The sequence below is a fragment of the Periophthalmus magnuspinnatus genome, chromosome 7, assembly GCF_009829125.3.
Source record: "Periophthalmus magnuspinnatus isolate fPerMag1 chromosome 7, fPerMag1.2.pri, whole genome shotgun sequence".
Taxonomy (NCBI): Eukaryota; Metazoa; Chordata; class Actinopteri; order Gobiiformes; family Gobiidae; genus Periophthalmus; species Periophthalmus magnuspinnatus.
In genome coordinates, this window is record NC_047132.1 from 33,309,578 (window position 1) to 33,334,210 (window position 24,633).

At 38.1% G+C, this 24,633-nt stretch overlaps 1 protein-coding gene across 1 annotated transcript in view; it reads right to left on the reverse strand.

Annotated features, from left to right (window-relative positions):
* cacna1fa (calcium channel, voltage-dependent, L type, alpha 1F subunit a) overlaps positions 1-24,633 on the reverse strand; it is a 51,638-nt gene that overhangs the window by 24,178 nt on the left and 2,827 nt on the right. The window contains exons 3-27 of the mRNA XM_055222775.1: positions 23,775-23,914; positions 22,714-22,859; positions 21,179-21,331; positions 19,676-19,872; positions 18,725-18,828; positions 18,505-18,647; positions 17,622-17,690; positions 16,338-16,401; positions 16,231-16,257; positions 14,682-14,842; positions 13,992-14,217; positions 12,045-12,252; positions 10,357-10,477; positions 9,169-9,241; positions 8,140-8,203; positions 6,949-7,006; positions 6,758-6,854; positions 6,218-6,347; positions 5,541-5,600; positions 4,611-4,717; positions 4,436-4,523; positions 3,426-3,533; positions 2,997-3,049; positions 1,645-1,791; positions 598-799 (exon numbers count right to left, since the gene is read on the reverse strand). Of these exons, the coding sequence (XP_055078750.1) occupies positions 598-799; positions 1,645-1,791; positions 2,997-3,049; positions 3,426-3,533; positions 4,436-4,523; positions 4,611-4,717; positions 5,541-5,600; positions 6,218-6,347; positions 6,758-6,854; positions 6,949-7,006; positions 8,140-8,203; positions 9,169-9,241; positions 10,357-10,477; positions 12,045-12,252; positions 13,992-14,217; positions 14,682-14,842; positions 16,231-16,257; positions 16,338-16,401; positions 17,622-17,690; positions 18,505-18,647; positions 18,725-18,828; positions 19,676-19,872; positions 21,179-21,331; positions 22,714-22,859; positions 23,775-23,914 (2,946 nt within the window). The remainder of the gene's footprint in view (positions 1-597; positions 800-1,644; positions 1,792-2,996; positions 3,050-3,425; positions 3,534-4,435; positions 4,524-4,610; positions 4,718-5,540; positions 5,601-6,217; positions 6,348-6,757; positions 6,855-6,948; positions 7,007-8,139; positions 8,204-9,168; positions 9,242-10,356; positions 10,478-12,044; positions 12,253-13,991; positions 14,218-14,681; positions 14,843-16,230; positions 16,258-16,337; positions 16,402-17,621; positions 17,691-18,504; positions 18,648-18,724; positions 18,829-19,675; positions 19,873-21,178; positions 21,332-22,713; positions 22,860-23,774; positions 23,915-24,633) is intronic.

The window sequence follows — 24,633 nt, forward strand, 5'->3', positions numbered from 1 at the left end:
GAGTGGACCCGCTGTGAGGTTAAACGGACCAATCACAGAGCAGCGTGGACCTGATGTGAGGTTAAACGGACCAATCACAGAGCAGCGTGGACCTGATGTGAGGTTAAACGGGCCAATCACAGAGCAGAGTGGAGTTTTGTGCAGAAGCCAAAGGTGAATCGCCCAAATGAACCAAAACAAACATGGCGACACAGACAGACAAACCTCACTCTATTTTAGCGTCAGTATGGGCTGTATTTGTCTATTTAGTTTATGAAAAATGTGCAGAAGGTCAAAGGTCAAAGGTCAAGATGTCTGGGCTTTTCTCTGGACGTTACAAAAGTTTGATTTTCTGTCTTGTTCTGCTGTTGTGTCGATTTCAGCGAGAGTCGTCCAGATCAATAATGTGTAGGACTGATTCAGGCCAGGTTACTAAAAAGCTACACTATGTAACATTTCTGGTGAAGGGTCCGCTGCCTGTCATGTCTTTTTTATTTCCCTTAACCCCAAATACAGAACAACACAAACAAAACAAAACACAAAACTGCACAAATCAGTTTAAAACATTAAAAACAGGAGCAGGCGTCACTTTAAACGTTTATATTTTGTAAAACTGACCTGATTTTTGTTGAGTTCACAGTTTTTAAACTCCGCCTCCCCCTGCTCTCGAAACGTGATGATGACAAAACCCACGAAGATGTTCATCATGAAGAAGGCGATGATGATGATGTAGATGACGAAGAAGATGGAGATTTCCACCCTGTAGTTGTAGATGGGGCCGCGGTTTATGGCGTTGGCGTCTACGGCTCGGTACAGCAGCCTTTGGACAAACAGGAAATGAAGAGATGGAAGAAAAGTAAAATATCGTCATCGGGTTAAACATTTAATCAAATCTTACATTGTTTTGACTCGTTTGTGTGGACCTGTCTCTATTATGACATTTATTTTTAACTTAATGCAACCAAATTTTCTTTTAAGTAATTAAAAAAACAACAACAAACATTTGAAATATATGTAAACAAATGTTAAACTTCTACTGCCTGATTTAAATTCACCAAATACAGTCGTCCCTCTCTATGTCGCGGTTCACCTTTCGTGATCTTGCCGTTTTGTGGATTTTTTTTTTGGGGCAGTTTTACATGTTTTTTCTAGTGTATGAGCGTGCATTGTGTTGTGCGTCCTGATTGGCTGTTGGACTGTAGACCATTGTGTCGTGCGTCCTGATTGGCTGTTGGACTGTAGACCATTGTGTCCTGCGTCCTGATTGGCTAAGGGACTGTAGACCATTGTGTCCTGCGTCCTAATTGGCTGTTGGACTGTAGACCATTGTGTCGTGCGTCCTGATTGGCTGTTGGACTGTAGACCATTGTGTCGTGCGTCCTGATTGGCTGTTGGACTGTAGACCATTGTGTCGTGCGTCCTGATTGGCTGTTGGACTGTAGACCATTGTGTTCTGCGTCCTGATTGGCTAAGGGATAAACTTGAATTGAATAGATTTTAAGTGTTTAGTTTGGTAATGCGAAAGACAAATGGTTTCAGTATTTTTGAGCATTTGTGATCATATAAATATACATTAAAGTCATTGTTTCAGAGTAAACACAAAAATCTGTAGCTGAAATATGAATTAAACTCATTCCATAGATGATTTCCGTGTTTGTTACTCACAGGGGCCAGCCTTCAAACGTGGACACGGTGAACAGGGCCAGCATGCCCATGGGCACGTTGTCAAAGTTGAAGTCGCTGTTTTCCCAGATTCTCTCTTTGACCATGGGGTGGTCCATGTCTCCGTCTTTGTAGACCACAAAAGTGCCCCTGAAATCAGACGGAAACATGTCAGGAAAAGTCAAACACACACCCTCGCATTCTGTGTTTTTTTAATTTATTTTTGCAACTTTCTACATTTTATATACAAACAGAAGACATCAAATATATGAAGTAAGATCTATGGAATTATGTAATAAACAGACTGTATAATGAAGTGGACTAAGAGCCAAAGAGACAATCGAGTTTAGCAGAGAGTGGGCGCTTAGCAACACTGTCAATCAAACCTGTTGCTAACGCTAACAGGAGCGACCTCGGGGAAAGAAGGACCTGATTTGTCTGTTATTAATGTTCATATCTTGATTTACAGACTCAATAGTGAAATAAAAACCCCAGGATCATGTAGAGGGTTAATACGAACATTTAAGACCAAAATGAGTCTGAAGCAGCAGAGACAGAGAGAGGACACAAAAAAAAAACCCTCAAAATAACACAATAAACAAAAGAAACAAAATTTAAAATAATAAAAAAAGTAAAAAAAATAAAAAATAAAAAAAAAAACCCCCTCAAAATAACAAAAAATAAAAAAATAAAAAAATAAACTCAAAATAGCTCAAAATAAAAACCTCAGGATCATGTAGAGGGTTAATACAAAATTTTTTTTTTTCGGGAAGAACACATATTGTACAGACGAGTATAGTATGAAACAAGTGTTATTATACAAAGTCCCTTAAAGGTGCTTTGCCGTGTCCTTTGGTCCGATCCCATTGTGATAAATTAAAAGAGTGAAAAGGAAAAACAAAATGATTTACAAGAACCAGAGAGCTGGAGATCAAACAGTCAATAATTCTTCAACCAAAATGGAGAAGTCACAAAAATGAGTTCTAGTTGGGGTGATATACTTGATCCACTTGTCCCAAATACTATAAAATGTGTCCCTTTTGATATTTATTGTGTAACTTAGCGTTTAAACTTGTCATTTTAAGACCAAAATGATGAGTCTGACAGCAGCAGCACAGAGAGAGGGGACACAGTTTTGCAATAGAAGTGAATTAGAGCCGGAGTCGATAGAGTTAAAATGTCCATTTATACTTTTTTTCTTTACTACATAATTCCATTTATCTTACTGCGCATATCTGATGTGTTCTGTGTGTGTGTAACATGCAGAAAGTAGTAAAATTAAGCAAAAAACATGAATGAGAGGGTGTGTCCTGGTCGGGTATAAAGGTAAAATATCAGAACATGTAGATACTGACTTGCACTCGTCTGGAGTGTGTTTGGCTTCATCTGTGCAGCTGTAAAACCTGCCCTGTAAAACAATGACAAGATTATGATGATTTTGGATTATAAAATGTTAAAAATGTAAAAAAAAATAACAACTAATAAACAAAAAAACACAACAACACACACAAGCTAAACAGACAGAGCTTGTTATACAAATTTGTCAAATAAACAACTTGAAAAACCTTCCACAATATTTTTATTTTGTATTATAATGATTTTACTTTCACTAAAACTAATTAAAAGTCGTCATTTGGTCATTTGGATTCTATGCACTTTTATTTAAATCAGCCCTATTCTGCAAACTGTTCAGATCTTTTAACCGTGTCGTACTTGTTTTTTCTCATTCAGCCTCTAAAGTTATTGTCAAACCCTGAATATAAACGCCTCAGGTGAAAACTCACTTTGAAAAGCTGGACTCCGATACAGGCGAACATGAACTGAAGGAGCGTGGTCACGATCAGGATGTTTCCGATGGTTCTGATGGCCACAAACACACACTGCACCACGTTCTGTCAACACAACACAACACAACAAGATGAATGTGCTACTGTTAAATATAATCATAAATAAGAAGAACAAAAACAACAACACAGATAGAGCTCAATATCTACTTTTAACACAAGAAGAAGAAAAACAACAACAGAAGAAGAACAGAAGAACAAGAGCAAAGGAAGAATAAGAACAAGAACAGAAGAAAAAAGAAGAACAACACAGATAGAACTCAATATCTACCTTTGACACAAGAAGAAGAAGAACAACAACAACAACAGAAGAAGAAGAACAGAAGAACAAGAGCAAAGGAAGAACAAGAACAAAGGAAGAATAAGAACAAGAACAGAAGAAAAAAGAAGAACAACACAGACAGAGCTCAATATCTACCTCAAACCCAAGAAGAAGAAGAAGAACAGAAGAACAAGAAGAAGAACAACAACACATACAGAACTCAATATCTACCTTTGACACAAGAAGAAGAAGAACAAGAACAGAAGAAGAACAAGAAGAACACAAGAACAAAAACAGAAGAACAAGAACAAAAACAGAAAAACAAGAACATAAGAAGAAGAAGAAGAAGAACAAGAATAGAAGAAAAAAAGAACAAGAACAGAAGAACAAGAAGAAAAAAAGAACAAGAACAAGAACAGAAGAACAAGAAGAAAAAGAAGAACAAGAAGAGCAAGAACAGACGAAGAAGGACAAGAACAAGAAGAGAAGAAGAACAAGAACAGAAGCAAAAGAAGAACAACAACAACACATACAGAGCTCAAAATCCAGCTTTAACACAAGAAGAGGAATAAGAAGAAGAAGAAGAAGAAAAAGAAAAGGAAGAAGATTAAGAACAAGAAGAAGAAGAACAACAACAACAACACCACCACCACCACCAGCACCGGCCCGTCCAGAGCCCCGTCTGTACCTTTAGCCCTTTGGCTCTGTTGATGGCTCGCAGAGGCCTGAGCACTCGCAGAACTCTCAGGATCTTCACCACAGAAATGGCACTTGAGCTGAAGGAAACACCAAAGTTACACATTATGGCTTTAGTTTAAATGGTTACGACATATGAAATAGAGTTTATTATTGTGCAAACTCACTGTAGGAAGAAGGAGGTGAGAGAGACACTGACGACGAGCAAATCCAGCAGGTTAAAGGCGTTTCTGCAGAACGAGCCCTCGTGCAAAAACGCCCCGTAAACCGTCATCTGCAAATAAAACACCCACACACATTAAAGAGGACGTATCGTGTAAAATGGACTTTTAAAAATGACATATTTAAAGTCTTAATTAAGTTTGGGTTTTCCCTCATTATCATCTCACTTAGTTATTCACACTGGGGTTTTCTACATGTATCTGTATTGGCGGAATGTTCAGCTGTTACCATGGAGACACAAAGCTCACATTAGCAAACACTGCCAAAAAAGTTGTGAAATTATCTCAAAACTTAAGAAAAAATACAAAACGGATTTAAGCAGTACATTTTCAGGAGCCTGGGGTCAGTCCGAGCTCATGGTCCTGTTTATGAGTTTGATTTTACGTACAGTTGGCTAATGCTAATGCTAATGCTAATGCTAGCTTGTGATGATAATGTTATTTGAGAAGGACTTGTTTAACAGCACAAATCAGTTCACCTGTTGTAATTCAGCTAAGTCAGTTGTTTTTCTGGTCAGATTGTGTTAAAGTAAAGCTCAGATTAAAGTCTAACAGAGCCTCAGACAGAGCAGTGCCTACAGTTAGCATCACACCCCCAGAGAATGTGGATGACATCAGCTGCAAAGTGTCAATAGTTCAATATTCATATGTATGTTCCATAAAAATAAACCCAATCCTCAAAAAGATGCACTTCAAATGCCCTTTATAGGAGTGTTCCTCCCCTTTAAGAGGCACAGGTGAGTCAGAACATGAGAACAGTGACACCTAGAGGCTGGAGGGGCAGTTTGGCCAATACAACTCGTCTTATAACGTCAATAAAGCTCAATATTGAGGTTTACAATGAACAAAATAGAAAAACTTCAAACCAGATTGTACCTTTAGAACAATCTCGACTGTGAAAACTGAGGTGAACACGTAGTCGGCGTATCCAAGAACCTGAGAACAGACCGAAATAAGAGGAATTAGAAGTAAATATTAAAAAAAAATATGAAAAGTTTGAACACATGAGATGAAATGAAGAATGGTTTGACGTGTTAACACCAAAGACCGTATAAAGAAATGGACTAAGTGAGTAACGTCACCCACAATTGAAGCGCATCGACGCTAGCAGTTACAGCGGCTAATTCGGATTCGATTTCCATATTTGGAGTTCCGACCAAGAGTATCATAGCAACCAAAGAGCCAATCAGGAGTGAGGCTGTTGAAGGTAACGCCCCTTGCTGCCTGCAATGCTGGTTTAGCAGAGAGCGAGTGCTTAGCAACGCTGTCAATCAAACCTGTTGCTAACGCTAACGGCAGCAACCTCAGGGAAAGAAGGACCTGATTTGTCTGTTATTAATGTTCATATCTTGAATCGTGGACAAAACAGCGAAAGGATCATGTAGAGCGGGTTAATACGAACATTTAAGACCAAAACGACGAGTCTGACAGCAGCAGGGACAAGAGAAACAGGCGGCTTTATCAATAGAAAGTGAATTGAAGCCGGAGCATTTGGTACGCGGCAGCTAGCGGGTCAGCTACGTCCATTTATATAAACAGTCTGTGGTTCTTACGATGTTTCTGAACGAGTGAGACTTGATGGGGTCTTCGGCAGCCAGTGAGATGCTGCTGAGGATGATGAAGACGAGGATGAAGTTTGTGAAGTACGGATGATGGATGAAGCTGTGACAGGCCACACGCAAACTGGACAAAACAAATGGACGAATTAAACAAACTGGACAAAACAAATGGACGAATTAAACAAACTGGACAAAACAAACGGACAAATTAAACAAACTGGACAAAACAAATGGATGAATTAAACAAACTGGACAAAACAAATGGACGAATTAAACAAACTGGACAAAACAAATGGACGAATTAAACAAACTGGACAAAACAAATGGACGAATTAAACAAACTGGACAAAACAAATGGACGAATTAAACAAACTGGACAAAACAAACGGACGAATTAAACAAACTGGACAAAACAAACGGACGAATTAAACAAACTGGACAAAACAAATGGACGAATTAAACAAACTGGACAAAACAAACGGACAAAAGAAAGATCACTGGAGTCAATGATTTTTAAAACACGTGTTACTTTACCAGTTTTTCTTTCCTAAAATGAAAAATGAACTTCCATCCGGGATTGGGACGATCTTCTCCTTTGGTCCTGAGAACTCTGGTTTCATTGGGGCCACTCCTAAAAGCAAAAAGAATTGATAAAAGGAACATAAAGGTGAACATTTCATTAGCAGATCTGTAGATATATCGTCACAGATTATATAAGACTTCACCTTCTAGTCCCTCGATGGCTCTCAGCTCCTCGTTGTCCTGCCAGTCGTCTTCTTCGTTCTGTGTAAAAAGACATAAATAGATCATAATTTACTGCTGAATATAGCTAGAAACATAATTTATTTAAAATATACTGTTCAAATCCCCCAAATATTAAAATCTAAATAATAAACCTAATAATAAATCTTTTAACTTTTAAGACTAGACGGAAAACCCATCTTTTCTCCCTGGTATTTAATACTAGATACACAGGATATACAGGTGTTTTATTGTGTTTATGTGAAGCTCATATTGTTTTAAAGATGCTATAGAAATAAACTTTAATTTAACCGAATTAACGACTCAACCAGGACCAAAACAAGACTAATTCTGCAGTAAAATGAAGAATATTCCACAAATCACTTTACTTTTTACACATTAACACAACACAATGTAAAGGCTCTACAGACATTACAACATTTATACTTTCATTATTACTGTTGTTTCTTATGCTCAGACCTACATTTTCACAGTAATAATTATATCAAACAAGACCAGAAGAACCTAAACTAAAAATAAAATGTGTGAACTGGACAAAACGTTGTAGGAGTGAAGACGTTTGGCTGCACGTCCAAGCCGCGGCTTGGACGTGCAGCCAAACGTCTTCACTCCTACAAGACGCTTCTTCCTTATATCTGTCTGAAGGAGGCGCTAACGACACTGAAGCTAAAAAACACCTAACATTTCCTTACTTAGCATAGTCATTCAAGCCCCTAATGAGTGGTTTCACACCTGTTAGTATCCTGGCTAACTCTATTCGTTCGCTTTGTTTATTTTGTTTGCTTTGTGTCTGAGGATGGAGTTATAAGTGGCTTGGATGAGCAGCCAAACGTTGATTTTATTTTTGTTTTGTTATGGATCAGACCTGCACAAATATCCTGGTCAGACATTTAAACTGATGTAAAATGACCATTTACAGACCGTAGCGTCCCAGAAAGTCTAAGAATGTTTGAACTTTTATTTAAACAAAGCCGTTCTGTCATTAAGTAACACCTACATTACACATCAGGACCAGTTTAGTCTTATTTTATTTGAGTTTAAAGTAAATAAATGCTGTTTGAGTCTCTGCTCTGGCATCAGTAGATCAGTATCAGAGCTGTAGTATTTCCGGATGTGTCTTGTACATAAACACGTCCACAGTAACGCGCTCTTACCCCGGCGTCTTCACCCTCTTTCTCTTCATCGTCATCCCACTCTTCCTCCTCTTCTTTTTTCTCTCTATGAAACAGCAGTGTTTTTAATCACTATGTTCAAGATCTCCACAGTCACATTAAACTCATGTAAATATATAATTAAATTAAACTAATGTAAATATATCATAAAATTAAACTTATGTAAAAATATCATTAAATTAAACTCATGTAAAAATATCATTAAATTAAACTCATGTAAAAATATTATTAAATTAAACTCATGTAAAAATATCATTAAATTAAACTCATGTAAAAATATCATTAAATTAAACTCATGTAAAAATATCATTAAATTAAACTCATGTAAAAATATCATTAAATTAAACTCGTGTAAAAATATCATTAAATTAAACTTATGTAAAAATATCATTAAATTAAACTCATGTAAATATATCATAAAATTAAACTTATGTAAAAATATCATTAAATTAAACTCATGTAAAAATATCATTAAATTAAACTCATGTAAATATATTATTAAATTAAACTCATGTAAAAATATCATTAAATTAAACTCGTGTAAAAATATCATTAAATTAAACTTATGTAAATATATCATTAAATTAAACTCGTGTAAATATATTATTAAATTAAACTCGTGTAAAAATATCATTAAATTAAACTCATGTAAATATATTATTAAATTAAACTCATGTAAATATATTATTTAATTAAACTTATGTAAAAAAAAATCATTAAATTAAACTCATGTAAAAATATCATTAAATTAAACTCATGTAAACATATAATTAAATTCAACTCATGTAAAAATATAATTAAATTCAACTCATGTAAAAATATAATTAAATTAAACTCATGTAAATATATTATTTAATTAAACTTATGTAAAAAAAATCATTAAATTAAAATCATGTAAAAATATCATTAAATTAAAATCATGTAAAAAATATCATTAAATTAAACTCATGTAAATATATCATTATATTAAACTCGTGTAAATATCATTAAAGTCACTGAATCTCTACTCACTCGACTTTCTTTTTGCCTCCGCCTCCGGCCAAGTTGTCGACAGCGATGGCCAAGAACACGTTCAGGAGGATGTCTGGTTTGTGACGTTAAGAGTTTTATATTTACATCGTTCTAAAACAGGTTCTGTCAAACTGCATCACCTTAAACAAACTTCAAACTTGTATTTTCTGTATAGTGCAAATAATAAATATGCATGTTACTTATATAAAGCATTCGTCCAGTCTCTTCACTCTCCCGTCGTCTTTGGTCACAGCTGCCCTGGGACTGGCAGAAAAGAGGCTCCTAATCTGTGCCTTTGCCCTCTCCAACTGTCACTAATCACTCAGACACATTCATTTAGTGTTTAGCCCAAGGACACAACAACGGTTTGTAAAAATCTGAGCTGGGAACGAGCCGCTAATACATTAATAAACAAATCTTCTATTGTGTCAAAATACAGTCGTCTCTCGCGATATCACGGCTCATCTTTAGCGGTCTTGCTGTTTCGCGGATTTTTTTCGTGCAATTTTACATGTTTTACCCCGCTAACCCCGCGCTATAAACCAGGAACTACTGTATGAGCTGTGCACATTAGCACGCTAGCTAGCTCACTGTGTCTCAACGCTAACAGTCAGTTTTATTAAAATTGCAAAACATAAAATAAACAACCTGTTAAAATTCTAAAGACTACCCCGTTGTTTTAATATGTAGAATACTTTGTAGTTTAGTTTGTGGTGCTGTTTTAATATTTATGCCTCAGAATTAGCGTTAGCATTAGCATTGAGACACAAACATGTCTCTTTTTAAACGCAGAAGTGTCTCTGGTGTCAGTGACGTCCACCTGCAGCTCCCTGTCCACTGTCTGATCTTTAAATATTTATTAATTTAATCGTGACTCGGTAAAAACCTCACAGAGATAAAACTGGACAGGAAGTAGTGATGCTAGCAGTGAGGTAGAGGGCGCTGTTGTGCACGGAGCTGATTGCTATTAAAATATGAAAAATGTGCGTCCAGTGCGGCGTGATGCGTTGATACAAAACTAAAATATAACAAAGGCTTAATACTTTTTAAATAATATAATGTTTAAACTTCTTTTCAGCGTCTAAACCTGTTCCAGCGAGTAATAAACGCCGATACTAATCCGGTTTAGTATTGATTATTATCTGAGTACATATTTTTCTGAGTTGCGTTCGGCTGATGGGTGGATACAGTTGCCGCAGACGAAGAGGATGACGAAGTAAACGCAAACCACCATGTTTGGAAACACGGGGCCTCCGTACGCCATGATCCCATCGTACATGACGGCGTTCCAGTCCTCTCCGGTCAGGATCTGAGGAAATAAAAACAGAACATGAAGCAGGAAGGGAAATACTGACAAAAAACTAATACATCAGTTTGTATTTGTGTGGATCCCCTGAAAACAACGAGCAGATAATGTTTTATAATCCGTCTTAAATGTGTGTTTGGTAGATCTTTAAAATAAGGTCCAGGACTTATTAAGTACTTACAGAGGTAGTTAGCAGATACTTGACTGGTAATTACTGTGGTAGTTATTGTGGTACTTGTGGTGGTACTTTTGCTGGTAATTATACTGATGCTACTTTGGCTGAGACTTATACAGTATAACTAATAGTAGTACTTTGGCCGGGATTTATACAGTATAATAGTGGTACTTTGTGGTACTTAAAGCTGTACTTATAGTGGTACAAGAAGTACTACTTACACTAATAGGTAATGGTACTAGTAATGGTACTTATAGTAATGTGTTGTATTAAGTGAATGGTTAATTACTGTGTTAGTTACAGTGGAATATACTGAGGTGATTGTGTTACTGCAGTTAGAAAAAAAAAGATTTAATACACAATATTAAAGACTATGCTATCATTACTCATGTGAAGTACTTGTATATAGTACTTGTATAATTACCAGCCAAAGTACCACCGCATGTACCACAGTAACTACTGCAGTAACTACCAGTCAAGTGTCTACTAAGTACCACCGTAAGTATCTATTAAGTGTCGGACCCTGTTTTAAAGTGCTGTATTTTGATTTGAATTGCTTAATCGCTATGGTAACGCACGACTATTGCTACAGCTTGAAGCCAAAAAACGTTTAAAGAAGTGAGACGGAGCGAGTGCGACGAGTCAAATGAAGCTCATCGAGGTTAGAGCAGGTACAGAGGCGAATCTGGAGCAAAGTTTCATATTTGTGATTTTGACCGTGAGTATCATAGCAACCAAAAAGCCAATAAGGAGCGAGGCTGCTGAAGGTAACGCCCCCTTCCCGCCCACACCGCTGGTTTATCAAGTATAAGAGCACCTAATCTCCAACAATCTGTATGAACCATTTCAGTCCGGGTTCCGTCAAAAGGACAGCACAGAAACAGCACTACTCAAGGTAACAAACGATCTTTTCCTCTTCTCCGACTCAGGCCAACTCTCCATCCTCATTCTCTTGGATCTCACTGCCGCCTTTGACACCATCAGTCACACCATCCTCCTCTCTCGCCTCAAGACCTCCATCAACATCACCGGCTCTGCTCTGTCCTGGCTCCAGTCATACCTCACCAACTGCTCTTCCTCCACTGCTCCACTGTCTCAAGGTGTTCCCCAAGGTTCGGTGCTTGGTCCCCTCCTGTTCATCCTGTACATTCTCCCTCTTGGCAGTATCATTCGTCGCCATGGCCTTTGTTTTCACTGCTACGCCGACGACATACAGCTCTACATCTCCACTTCATCCATAAACACAACAACTAAATGTCTAAATGTTGATTTACTTAATTAGCTGTTTTTATTTATAAAGTATTTGTGCAGCACTTTGGAAACTGCGTTTGTTTGTGAAATGTGCCGTTTAAATAAAGCGGATTGGACTGGACGATAAACAAAACCACATAAAACCTGGAAACACGTGAGCAGAGCCTGAGGGAACGAGTCGAACGTGCTCCTCTTCATCTGAGTCTCGTCGAAGTTGAACTTTCCTCCGAACAGCTGCATCCCCAACAGAGCGAAGATGATGAGGAAGAGGAAGAGCAGCAGCAGAAGGGAGCAGATAGCTTTCATAGAGTTCAGCAAAGAATTGACCAGGTCCGACAGCGCCGCCCAGTGGCTAGAAGAGGAAAGAGAAAGAGAAAACGAATGTAAATGTCTGATTCATCGGAAAACAAAAATAAAATCTGTAACTGGACAAAACGTTGTAGGAGCGAAGACGTTTAGCTGCTCGTCCAAGCCGCGGCTTGGACGAGCAGATAAACGTCTTCGCTCCTACAACACTTCTTCAGTTCTGGTCAGATTCCTCCTGGACACTGCCTTATATCTGTGTGAAAAAGGAGCTAACGACACTTTAACGACCCTGCTACTGTTCTCTTTGTTTGCTTTGGGTCTGAGGATGGAGTTATACATCATCTTTAACTCTCCTCTCAAACCATTTCTTTTCTCTGGCTCAGATTTGAACCTCACTCTCTTCTTCTTTGAGATGGAGATGAACAGCAGACTGTGGTCCTGAGCTGCTCTCTCGACGGTGTTGGTTCATTCTCTAATGATGAAAAGAAATAGTTTGAGAGGGAGTTAAAGAAGCAATTTCTGTTCGTCTATAACTCCATCCTCAGACCCAAAGCAAACAAAGAGAACAATAGAGCTAGCCAGGATGCTAATAGTCATGAAATCACTCATTTGGGGCTTGAATGACTGTCCTACGTAGGCACAGTGCACACTTAGGGTAGCACAACAGACCTAGCCTACAAACTGAAACTGCAAAACAAACAGGGGTGCTAGCTTTAGTGTCGTTAGCGCCTCCTTCAGACAGATATAAGGCAGTGTCGAGCCAAACGTCTTCACTCCTACAACATTTTGTCCAGTTGACAGATTGTAGATTTTTTCTTTTGCTGCTGGTGCGACTCTAGAGATAGACTCGTATATCTGCTAGCTAATATATCGAACCGATATTTGGACTTTTTAGCGTATGGGATATCGGCGTTAAACCTCCAGCACAGGCCGAAATTTAGTTTAGTTGATCTGCTGCCGAAAACATCCACTTAAAGCTTTAAATTAACACTTTGAAATGAAGAGACAGCTGCACCAAACGTGACACAGTTCTGTTATAAATCTGTGGTAAAAAAAAAAAAAAAGTACATTTAAATGACATAGTTTGAGGAAAATAATTCAAATCTGCCCCAAAAATATTGACAGATCTTGTAGCCATCGGTTTCTCTGGATTCTAAACGATCGTATCAGCATCAGGCATGAAAAAAAAACATTTCTTTTTCTGTTTTTCTTGGACTGTCGAAATAATCAAACTATGAAAAGAAACCGTAGAGTCTTGAAAGTTAAAAATGCAAAAAAATCAGTTCTAAAATTCATTACACAATTAATTTCAAAGTGTATATTTCATTTAAATCGATAAAAACTTTACTTTTATCATTTAAGTGCATCTTTTTAACGAGGCCATGTTACTTTAAGAACGTGAGGCGCAAGGAATTATGGGAACAGAGCGCTTTTTTTTTTTGTGTGTGCGTAAAAAGGCAGAAAAAAAAAAAAAAAAACCTGATGTAACCAAACCGAGAGCTGTAATTAAAGTTAAAGCCCAAAAACTCAAATAAACATGAGGTTGGACGTTCATTTCGGGTAAAAAGCTCTTCGCCGTTTGGCCGAGAAACAGCTGTATTAAAACAAAAATATTTAATCGATAATAATGAATAATTAAACATTAAAACGTACATTTGTATTGGTGAGTTTAGGTCTATAATGTCACAAGATCAACCAAAAAAAAACAAATTACTCCCCCGTTTCAGCTGAGTTTTGGTCCAGTCCAGTGAACGCCGTGACATCATCAGCGCCCTGGTTATTTACCGTGTCATTTTAAAGATCCGGAGCAGACGGATGCAGCGCAGCACGGCGATACCGATGGGTGGAATGACCTCTAACTCCACCAGGAGGAGCTCTAGGATTCCGCCGCACACCACGAAACAGTCGAAGCGATTAAACAAAGCCATGAAGTAGATCTGCAGCCCGAACGCGTACATCTTCATCAACATCTCCAGCGTGAAGAGCAGCAGCAGGATCTTATTGGCTCGTTCTGAAAGTCAAAACGAAAAGAGTTTATTATTTTTTACGAGAAAATAAATGTGTGAAACCAGTCGTCTGAAACTCTGACATGACGGTTTTGCGGATTATGTCTGATTTAAAAGCTCAGGTGTAAAAATAAAAACCCTTTTCCGCACATTCCAAGTTGCTTTAAATTTCGTTTCTGTGTTTTTTTTCATTCTTTCCACTTGGTGAAGGTTGGACATGTATTATTGAGTTAATTGTTTATAATAAAAATGTAAAAAAATAAAAAAATAATTCAAATAAAACCAAAATAACCAACAAAAAAACAACAATTTACCAGCACCATCTATAATCGTGCACTGATCAAACCTGCACCAGCTTTTAATGTTTTAAATGAACCTGTTTCTGTTTGTTTTCGTTTGTATTGTTCTGTATTTTAACATTTTTAATTCAAGATAAATAAAATAAATAATAAAAGACTTCGTGTCTCACCTTGCATCTCCGTGAGCCACTTGGGCTGTCCGTAATGCTCTGAGGCGCTCGCCACCGTGTTGAGGAAGACGAGGAGCAGCACCAGCCAATAGAAGTTCGTGGTTTTCACGGCCACTCGGCAGTTTTTCCTCATGGTGTGGTTGAGCTGACACAACTGATCACTGCACGGAACAAAAGTCTGATATCACACAAGTTTAGTCCTGGTTTAGTCCTGGTTTAGCCCTGGTTTACATACATGTAGTTGCAGTATAATCATTATATGACTACAGTAATATTAATAATAATTAAAGTGGCTTCGCACTCGGCCGACCCGGCACTCCCTACAGGAGGCGCTAACGCTCCAGTTTTGTCCCTGTTTTTGCAGCTTTGGGCTGGACTTGTCACTAAACAAATTTCACACAGTGGAAGGACTGATGCACAAAATGCAAAAACACGGGTTTTTCCAGGCATCGTCATGGCAACACCGTGCAAAATACAAACTTGAACAAACTTGACATGAAGAGTCACTGTGCCAATTTTCACATTGTTCCATGAAACTAATATTTTTCTGATGAATGGAAAAAATTGGAAGGTTTCCCATTAGGATAACATCGCCACGGCAACACCCAATGTCTCTTTAAGAAAGACAGAAAGAAAGAAAGAAAAAGAAAGAAAAAGAAATAAAGATCTTGCTTTCTCTCTTTCCTTGAATGTTTTGCAAAAGTCCTGGAAAGTTTTGCAAAAGTCCTGGAAAAAGGTCCTGGAAAGTTTTGCAAAAGTCCTGGAAAGTTTTGCAAAAGTCCTGGAAAGTTTTGCAAAAGTCCTGGTAAAAGGTCCAGGTAAAAGGTCCTGGAAAGTTTTGCAAAAGTCCTGGTAAAAGGTCCTGGAAAGTTTTGCAAAAGTCCTGGAAAGTTTTGCAAAAGTCCTGGAAACAGGTCCTGGAAAGTTTTGCAAAAGTCCTGGAAACAGGTCCTGGAAAGTTTTGCAAAAGTCCTGGTAAAAGGTCCTGGAAAGTTTTGCAAAAGTCCTGGAAAGTTTTACAAAATTCCTGGAAAAAGGTCCTGGAAAGTTTTGCAAAAGTCCTGGAAAGTTTTGCAAAAGTCCTGGAAACAGGTCCTGGAAAGTTTTGCAAAAGTCCTGGTAAAAGGTCCTGGAAAGTTTTGCAAAAGTCCTGGAAACAGGTCCTGGAAAGTTTTGCAAAAGTCCTGGAAAGTTTTGCAAAAGTCCTGGTAAAAGGTTATGGAAAAGGGTTCGGTTTAATCTTGGTTTAATCTTGGTTTAGTCCTGGTTTAGTCCTGATCCTGATTTAGTCCTGGTTTAGACCTGGTTTAGTCCCGGTCTAGTCCCGGTCTAGTCCCGGTTTAGACCCGGTCTAGTCCCGATTTAGTCCTGGTTTAGTCCTGATTTAGTCCTGGTTTAGACCTGGTTTAGACCTGGTTTAGACCTGGTTTAGTCCCGGTTTAGTCCTGGTTTACATACATGTAGTTGCAGTATATTGAGTGTATTAGTACAGTGTAGTACAGTAATAGTAATACTGTAGTAATAATACTTGTACACAGACTGTTCTCACCAGAAGCTGTTGGCCATCATCTTTGCCCTGTGGAGACAAAAATAAAACACTGATGAAATAAAACATTTGTACAAACATCAAAAGTGAAATATTTAAAGGTGATTTACATGAGCGACGCGCAGAAGCCGCTGTCGTCATCGAGGTACGCGATGTCATCGTCTGAGTCCGACTCTGAGACCACGGCCAAAAGTGAAAGGACGTATTTAACAACATGACCTCCCCTTTAAGAATGTGACCTCCCCTTTAAGAATGTGACCTCACCTTTAAGAATGTGACCTCCCCTTTAAGAACATCACCTCACCTTTAAGAATGTGACCTTTAAGAACATGACCTCACCTTTAAGAACGTGACCTCACCTTTAAGAACGTGACCTCACCTTTAAGAATGTGACCTCCCCTTTAAGAACATCACCTCACCTTTAAGAATGTGACCTTTAAGAACATGACCTAACCTTTAAGAACATCACCTCCCCTTTAAGAATGTGACCTCCCCTTTGAGAACATGACCTCACCTTTAAGAATGTGACCTCCCCTTTAAGAATGTGACCTCACCTTTAAGAACATGACCCAAATGTAAATGACCTCCCCTTTAAGAACATGACCTCCCCTTTAAGAACATGACCTCACCTTTAAGAACATGACCTCCCCTTTAAGAACATGACCTCACCTTTAAGAATGTGACCTTTAAGAACATGACCTCACCTTTAAGAACGTGACCTCACCTTTAAGAACGTGACCTAACCTTTAAGAACATCACCTCACCTTTAAGAACGTGACCTCACCTTTAAGAATGTGACCTTTAAGAACATGACCTCACCTTTAAGAACGTGACCTCACCTTTAAGAACGTGACCTCACCTTTAAGAACGTGACCTAACCTTTAAGAACATCACCTCACCTTTAAGAACGTGACCTCACCTTTAAGAATGTGACCTCACCTTTAAGAACATGACCCAAATGTAAATGACCTCCCCTTTAAGAACATGACCTCCCCTTTAAGAACATGACCTCACCTTTAAGAACATGACCTCCCCTTTAAGAACATGACCTCACCTTTAAGAACATGACCTCCCCTTTAAGAACATGACCTCCCCTTTAAGAACATGACCTCACCTTTAAGAACATGACCTCCCCTTTAAGAACATGACCTCACCTTTAAGAACATGACCTCCCCTTTAAGAACATGACCTCACCTTTAAGAACATGACCTCCCCTTTAAGAACATGACCTCCCCTTTAAGAACATGACCTCCCCTTTAAGAACATGACCTCACCTTTAAGAACATGACCTCCCCTTTAAGAACATGACCTCACCTTTAAGAACATGACCTCCCCTTTAAGAACATGACCTCACCTTTAAGAACATGACCTCCCCTTTAAGAACATGACCTCACCTCCTCCGTCCTCGCTGTGTTTGTACCAGCCAAATTTCTTCATCATCTTTTTTTTTGCAATCGCAGCACCTTAAATAAAACGTAAAACATAAACAATAACATAAACATAAAATATATACAGACTAAATATACACAGTTTTAATATATGTGTCACTGTTTACAAAGGAATGGACAGATCTTACGCTGTCGAAAATGTGTAATATAAAGTCTTCATGATGTGACTGAAACTGAATCATTGAAACACGAGCGGCGAGTTCAGACTGTGGTGTCAAAAATCAGACCAAGCGCCTGATTGGACGCCTAAACGCCTCTGATTGGACAGCTGTGTATTTGAGGGCAGACACGTGAAACTCGTTGGCGTGCAGATTTCACGTGTGGCGTCGACGCTCAAATGCAGAGACGCTGGACCAGTCTAAACGCGCTCCCTCCATAGACTTTACACGTAAACCTGACGTCCCTGATGCCACGGTCTGAACGCAGCAAAAAACGTCTCAATATTTTCTTGTCAAAAAGAATTTTAAAAGTTATGATTGTCGGTATTTCTAAGTTAAACCACAGGCTGCACAAACTTAATATGAAATAAACACATTTTAACAATCAAAACAGTGAATTGGTGACATTACATACATAAACAGACAGATATAAACGCTCTGTTCCACCTTGTGATGTCATCAAGTGATAGTTTTCAAGTTAACTCCTCCTTTTACCTTTAGTTCAGTCAAGATAAGAGAAAACTCCAGGACTGAAATGATCCAAATGATTCTAGTGAAGATGTTTAGAGTTTAAAAACACAGCGGAGCACTTCCTGTATCACCACACGATGACATCACAAGGTGGAACAGAGTGTTTTCAGTGTGAGAGAAGAGAGAGAGTTGTGTCTTACGTTTATTCCCCTCCTCGTCCACGTCCTCGGCCTCGATGAGCCAGTCCATGTATCCGATCATGTCCTCCTCCATCTGTTTACTTTCTTGGGCTTTTTGCAGTTCACCACGAGCCACGGCCTTTTCTCGCTCTTTGGAGAACTCTCTGGAAATAAACACATTTAAAATCGACTCTTTAGAACATTATCTTTACTCTAAATATGTTGTAACGCAATTACGCACCCGCTCAACACTCCCAAAACCAGGTTGATAATGAAAAATGAGCCAAAGATGACGAGGGAAACGAAGTAAATCCAGGGAATCTCGGGGCCGATGGCGTCGTTCATCTGTGTGGAGACAGAGGTTTGTAAAGAGCCGTAACCTTTGACCCACAGACTGTTTATATGAATGGACATGGACCGCGTTCCAAACAGGAAGTGAGCATGAGCGCACTTCCTGCTCCATCGACTCTGGCTCCAATTCATTTTACATTAGAAAAGTGTGGCCCCTCCCTCTGCTGCTGAGAGTCACGTGATGAAAGTTGGAATCAGAATCCAATTATTATCAAATTATAACCTGTTTTACTTTTGTTTATTTTTGTTAGACAGACATTTCTACTTATACTTAAAATGTTCAGCTCCTAATTGATTTAGAAACAACACTATCTGCAAAAAGATGTGAGATAATCCTGGACAAATCTGCAGCCTGTGCCGGTTCAGCCCTGGTTCAGCCCTGGTTTAGTCCTGGTTTAGTCCTGGTTTAGTCCTGGTTCAGCCCTGGTTTAGTCCTGGTTTAGTCCTGGTTCAGTCCTGGTTCAGCCCTGGTTTAGTCCTGGTTTAGTCCTGGTTTAGTCCTGGTTCAGTCCTGGTTCAGTCCTGGTTTAGTCCTGGTTCAGTCCTGGTTCAGTCCTGGTTTAGTTCAGTTCAGTACTAGCTGCTGTCAGACTCATTCTGGTCTTAAATGTTCGTATTAACCCTCTACATGATCCTGGGGTTTTTATTTTGAGCTTTTTTGAGTTTATTTTTCTTTCTTTTTTTTTAGTTAGTTTGAGTTCTTTTTTTATTGTTATTTTTTATTTTATTTATTTATTTTTTATTATTTTAAGTTTTGTTTGTTTTGGTTTTTGGGTTATTTTGAGTACATTTTAGATTTATTTATTTATTTATTTTGTAAAATTTTTTATTTTGTAATTACCCAGTAGAGCACGTCGGTCCAGCCCTCCATCGTGATGCACTGAAACACCGTCAGCATGGCGAAGAAGACGTTATCGAAGTTTGTGATGCCGCCATTAGGCCCCTCCCACTTGCCCCGGCATTCTGTGCCGTTGTCGACACAGAAGCGTCCGCTCCCGGCGAACGCACAGGGCGAAGGGTCGTCTTCAACAAACAGACCTGAAAACAACAGAGAAAGAAAAAAGAAACGGGTCAGTCCCAGAGTTTTTCACACGGACACAAATGAAACGGGTCTGAACTGGGACTAAACCAGGACTAAACCAGGACTAGACAGGACTAAACCAGGACTAGACCAGGACTAAACCAGGACTAAACCAGGACTAGACCAGGACTAAACCAGGACTAAACCTGGACTAGACCAGGACTAAACCAGGACTAAACCTGGACTAGACCAGGACTAAACCAGGACTAAACCTGGACTAGACCAGGACTAAACCAGGACTAAACCTGGACTAGACCAGGACTAAACTAGGACTAGACCAGGACTAGACCAGGACTAGACCAGGACCAAACAAGTAAACATCTGAGCAGGCCTGTTGACAAACATTTGGGGGCCCTGGTAAGACTCCTCACATGGGCCCCCCTTGAATAATAGCAGCCCCCTCTGTCCCCCCTGTGTCTACAGACTAAACCTCAAAACAAGACGGAGACAGTGTGTGAATGAAGATTATCAGAGTAAATATTATACTTATTTAGTCAAATCATATTAATTAAAAGAAGGTCGTTAGAATAGTTCACCAAACACACGATCTCACACCAACAAATCTGATTTTTGTTAAGTTAAAACTAGAAAAACTGTTTGATCGTGTTGATTTGAGCTGTGATGATGTAAAATATATAATCATAAGCTCCACTCTTGTTTACAGACGTTATTCAAACAGAGAGAGTCAATATTATTACAACAGGTTTATTAAAAAAACAAAACTAGAACCAGTAAAAAAGAGGTTTAAAACGTCACTTTTTGAACATTACAGGACTGATTTGTGTGACTGTCGTGGTTTATACTTTTTCTTCTGTTACATATTGAGTCATTTGTTGTAGAACTGATGCTGCTTTTCTTGGAATTTTTGTGCGTTATTATTAAATTAAATAAAGTTTGACGTTATGAGTCATTTTTACTTCAGTCTAAACCCTTTTGGTCATGATAGAAATGTTATGTACGACCTTTTACAAGTGAATAATGTTTGATTCTGAATGTAATGAGCGAATAAAATAAATACTACTTTACAATAATATCCAGACGTCTGTGTGTCCCTCAGTCGTCCACGTTTGACCCACAGCAAAAAAAAAAAAAAAGCTAGAATTTTGTTTAGTTTTGATAAAGAAAAAAATCCAACAAACTAAAACAAAAAGGAACATAGGGTTTTGTAATAATAATGACGATAATAACAATAAAACAATTCACTTTTTGGACACTAAAAGACCCACCGCAGGTAAAGAACACGGACATAAAACATAAACTCACCTGTGGTCGAGGAGAAACAGGTTTTGTGCATTCGGCCGATGAAAAGCTCCAGCCCGATGATGGCGTAGATGATGATGACGAACATGACGAGCATCCCGATGTGAAGAAGAGGAACCATGGCCTTCATGATGGAGTTCAACACGATCTGTAAACCTGGAGAGACACTTACACGAATAAAACACACACTCCTATAAAACACACACTCCGGTAAAACACACTCCCGTAAAACACACTCCCGTAAAACACACTCCCATAAAACACACTCCCATAAAACACACTCCCATAAAACACACACTCCCATAAAAGACACACTCCTGTAAAACACACTCCCACAACCAGGAAACAGTGAGAAACGTTTAAACGGGACGACGGCGGCACAGAGGAATCTCATTAGTACAATTTTCTCGCAGTCCAACACGTTACGATCCCACGTTTAGAGTAAATGTGTCACTTAAAGCTTTTAATAGTAAAACTGAGGGACTAGGGATGAAATAAATGTCGTCTATACATTTGTGATCATCCAAAAAGCTCAAATCCAAACACTGTCTAACTTCTGTTCTTCTATTTCCAGTTCTTTAAGTTGTCTGTTGGGTCGGGCACAGGTCAAAGGTCACCATCACTCTCCCTTCACTCAGTCACAATCATAATAACGTCAGAAAACCCTGTCATGAACATAAACGTGTGTGAATGTGTTTGACTGGGGGAAAATGCAACTATGGCCATTTATGTCTTTGTTTTGTCTGGTACAGTTTCATCTGGTGGTTTTCAGATTACAGTTTATCATTCTCCACTAAACCTTTTGAATCTGGGCGAAACTTATTGAATTTTGGACTAAACTTTTTGAATTCTGCACTAAACTTTTTTAATTCTGGACTAAACTTTTTGAATTTTGGACTAAACTTTTTGAATTCTGGACAAAACTTTTTGAATTCTGCATTGAACATTTTGAATCCGGACTAAATTTTTAGAATTTTGGACTAAACCTCTTGAATTTGGAACAAAAACTTTTGAATTCTGCACTAAATTTCTTTAATTATGGACTAAATTTTTTGGAATTCTGCACTAAATGTTTTAAATTCTGGACTAAACCTCTTGAATTTTGAATGAAAAGTTTTGAATTCTCCACTAAACTTTTTGAATCTGGGGCAAAACTTATTGAATTCTAGATTAAACCTTTTGAATTCTGCACTAAATGTTTTGAATTTTGGACTAAACATTTTTCTTTTCTCTTTTATTGATTTGTTCCTATTGATTTTATTTGCTTGTTTTATTTGATTTTATTGTTTTATTGCTTTTATATACATATTTATAATTTTAATTTTGCTATTTGATTCCAGTCTAAATGTTGATTTATTTTGTATTTGTGCAGAACTTTGGAAACTGCATTTGTTTGTGAAATGTGCCGTTTAAATAAAGTGGATTGTTTTAATGTCTCTAAAGTGGATAAATCTGTTGGAGACACTGGAGACTCCTGAAAGGCTTTAAATGACGTACTTAAGACCCTAAAATGATTAAATTCATGGAGTCGTACGCACTGGGCACTCCTGACACGAGCCGCAGAGGTCTCAGGACTCTGAAGGCTCTGAGGGCTTTGACGTCCAGCCCGCCCGGTTTCCCCGCGGCGTGATGAGCTTCTCCAGGTTTATGATCCGTCATCCCCTCAGCGATGACACTGAACAAACTGAAACAGGCAAAGAGTTCAGTCAAAAACAGAAGAATTCAACAGGTTTAGTGCAGAATTCACAAAGTTTAGCCTAGAATTAAAAAAGATTAGTGTGGGACTTAAAAAGCTCAGTGCAGAATTGAAAAAGTTTAGTGCAGAATTCAAAACTTTTCGTTCAATTTTCAAGAGGTTTAGTCCAAAATTCTAAAAGTTTAGTCCGGAATCAAAACGTTCAATACAGAATTCAAAAAGTTTAGTCCAAAATTCAAAAAGTTTAGTCCAGAATTAAAAAAAGTTTAGTGCAGAATTCAAAAGGTTTGGTCTGGAATTCAATAAGTTTCGCCCAGATTCAAAAAGGTTAGTGGACAATTCAAAAAGTTTAGTCCAAAATTGAAAAAGTTTAGTGCAGAATTCAAAACTTTTCATTCAAAATTCAAGAGGTTTAGTCCAAAATTCAAAAAGATTAGTCTAGAATCCAAAAGGTTTAGTGCAAAAATGAAAATGTTTAGTCTATCTCTCTCTCGTTTAGTCTAAAATTCAAAACATTTAGTGCAGAATTCAAAAAAGTTTAGTCCATAATTAAAGAAATTTAGTGCAGAATTCAAAACTTTTCGTTCCAAATTCAAGAGGTTTAGTCCAAATTCAAAAAGTTTAGTCCAAAATTTAAAAAAGTTTAGTGCAGAATTCAAAAGTTTTAATCTAGAATTCAATAAGTTTCAATCAGATTCAAAAAGTTTAGTGGAGAATGATAAAAGTAACTGTAATCTGAAAACTACCAGATGAAACTGTACCAGACACAGTTACTCATAATGACGTTCAGAACACGTATGTGGAGTAAATCTACTCAGTTACTTCCCGACGCCGTAAATCAGAACTTCAAAATGTGTTTTTATGACATATTTTCATGTTAAATCCACAGAAACAGACACAGACCCCACGATGACGATGACGAAATCCAGCAGGTTCCACCCGCTCCTGATGTAGGCGCTCGGGTGCATGACCAGCCCGTACGCCAGGATCTTTGTGAAGGTCTCGATGGTGAAGATGACGAGGAAAACGTACTCCACTTGTTCCTGAGGAGAAACAAAACGTGTGGATCATTTGTGCAGAGTTTTTGAGCGAACGCGACGAGTGTGAGCGAAATATAACAAATCTGAATAACAGCTGCCCCTGCGACCCGACCCCAGAGAAGAGGAAGAACACGGATGGATGGAGAACTGTTTGCATGTTCTTCATAACACGGATTTGCTCAAACGTGTCTACAAACGTTTTGGTTCAGATTCAAGTGTTGCACAAAAAAATGAAAATAAAAGGAACCAGAAAAGTGCTGTTTTGATCAGCTCTTTTTCCTGCCACATGTTTTAATAACAGACTCATTTTGAACTTAAAAGGTTTAGTGTAGAATTGAAAAAGTTTAGTGCAGAATTCAACACTTTTCTTTCAAAATTCAAGAGGTTTAGTCCAAAATTCAACAAGATTAGTCTAGAATCTAAAAGGTTTAGTGCAAAAATGAAAACGTTTAGTCCAAAATTCAAAAGGTTTAGTCCAGAATTAAAGAAATTTAGTGCAGAATTGAAAACTTTTCATTCCAAATTCAAAAGGTTTAGTCCAAAATTCAAAAAGTTTAGTCCAAAATTCAAAAAGTTTAGTCCAAAATTCAAAAAGTTTAGTCCAGAGTTTAAAAAGTTTAGTGCAGAATTCAAAAGTTTTCGTTCCAAATTCAAGAGGTTTAGTCCAAAATTTAAAAAGTTTAGTCTGGAATTCAATAAGATCAGATTCAAAAAGAACGAAA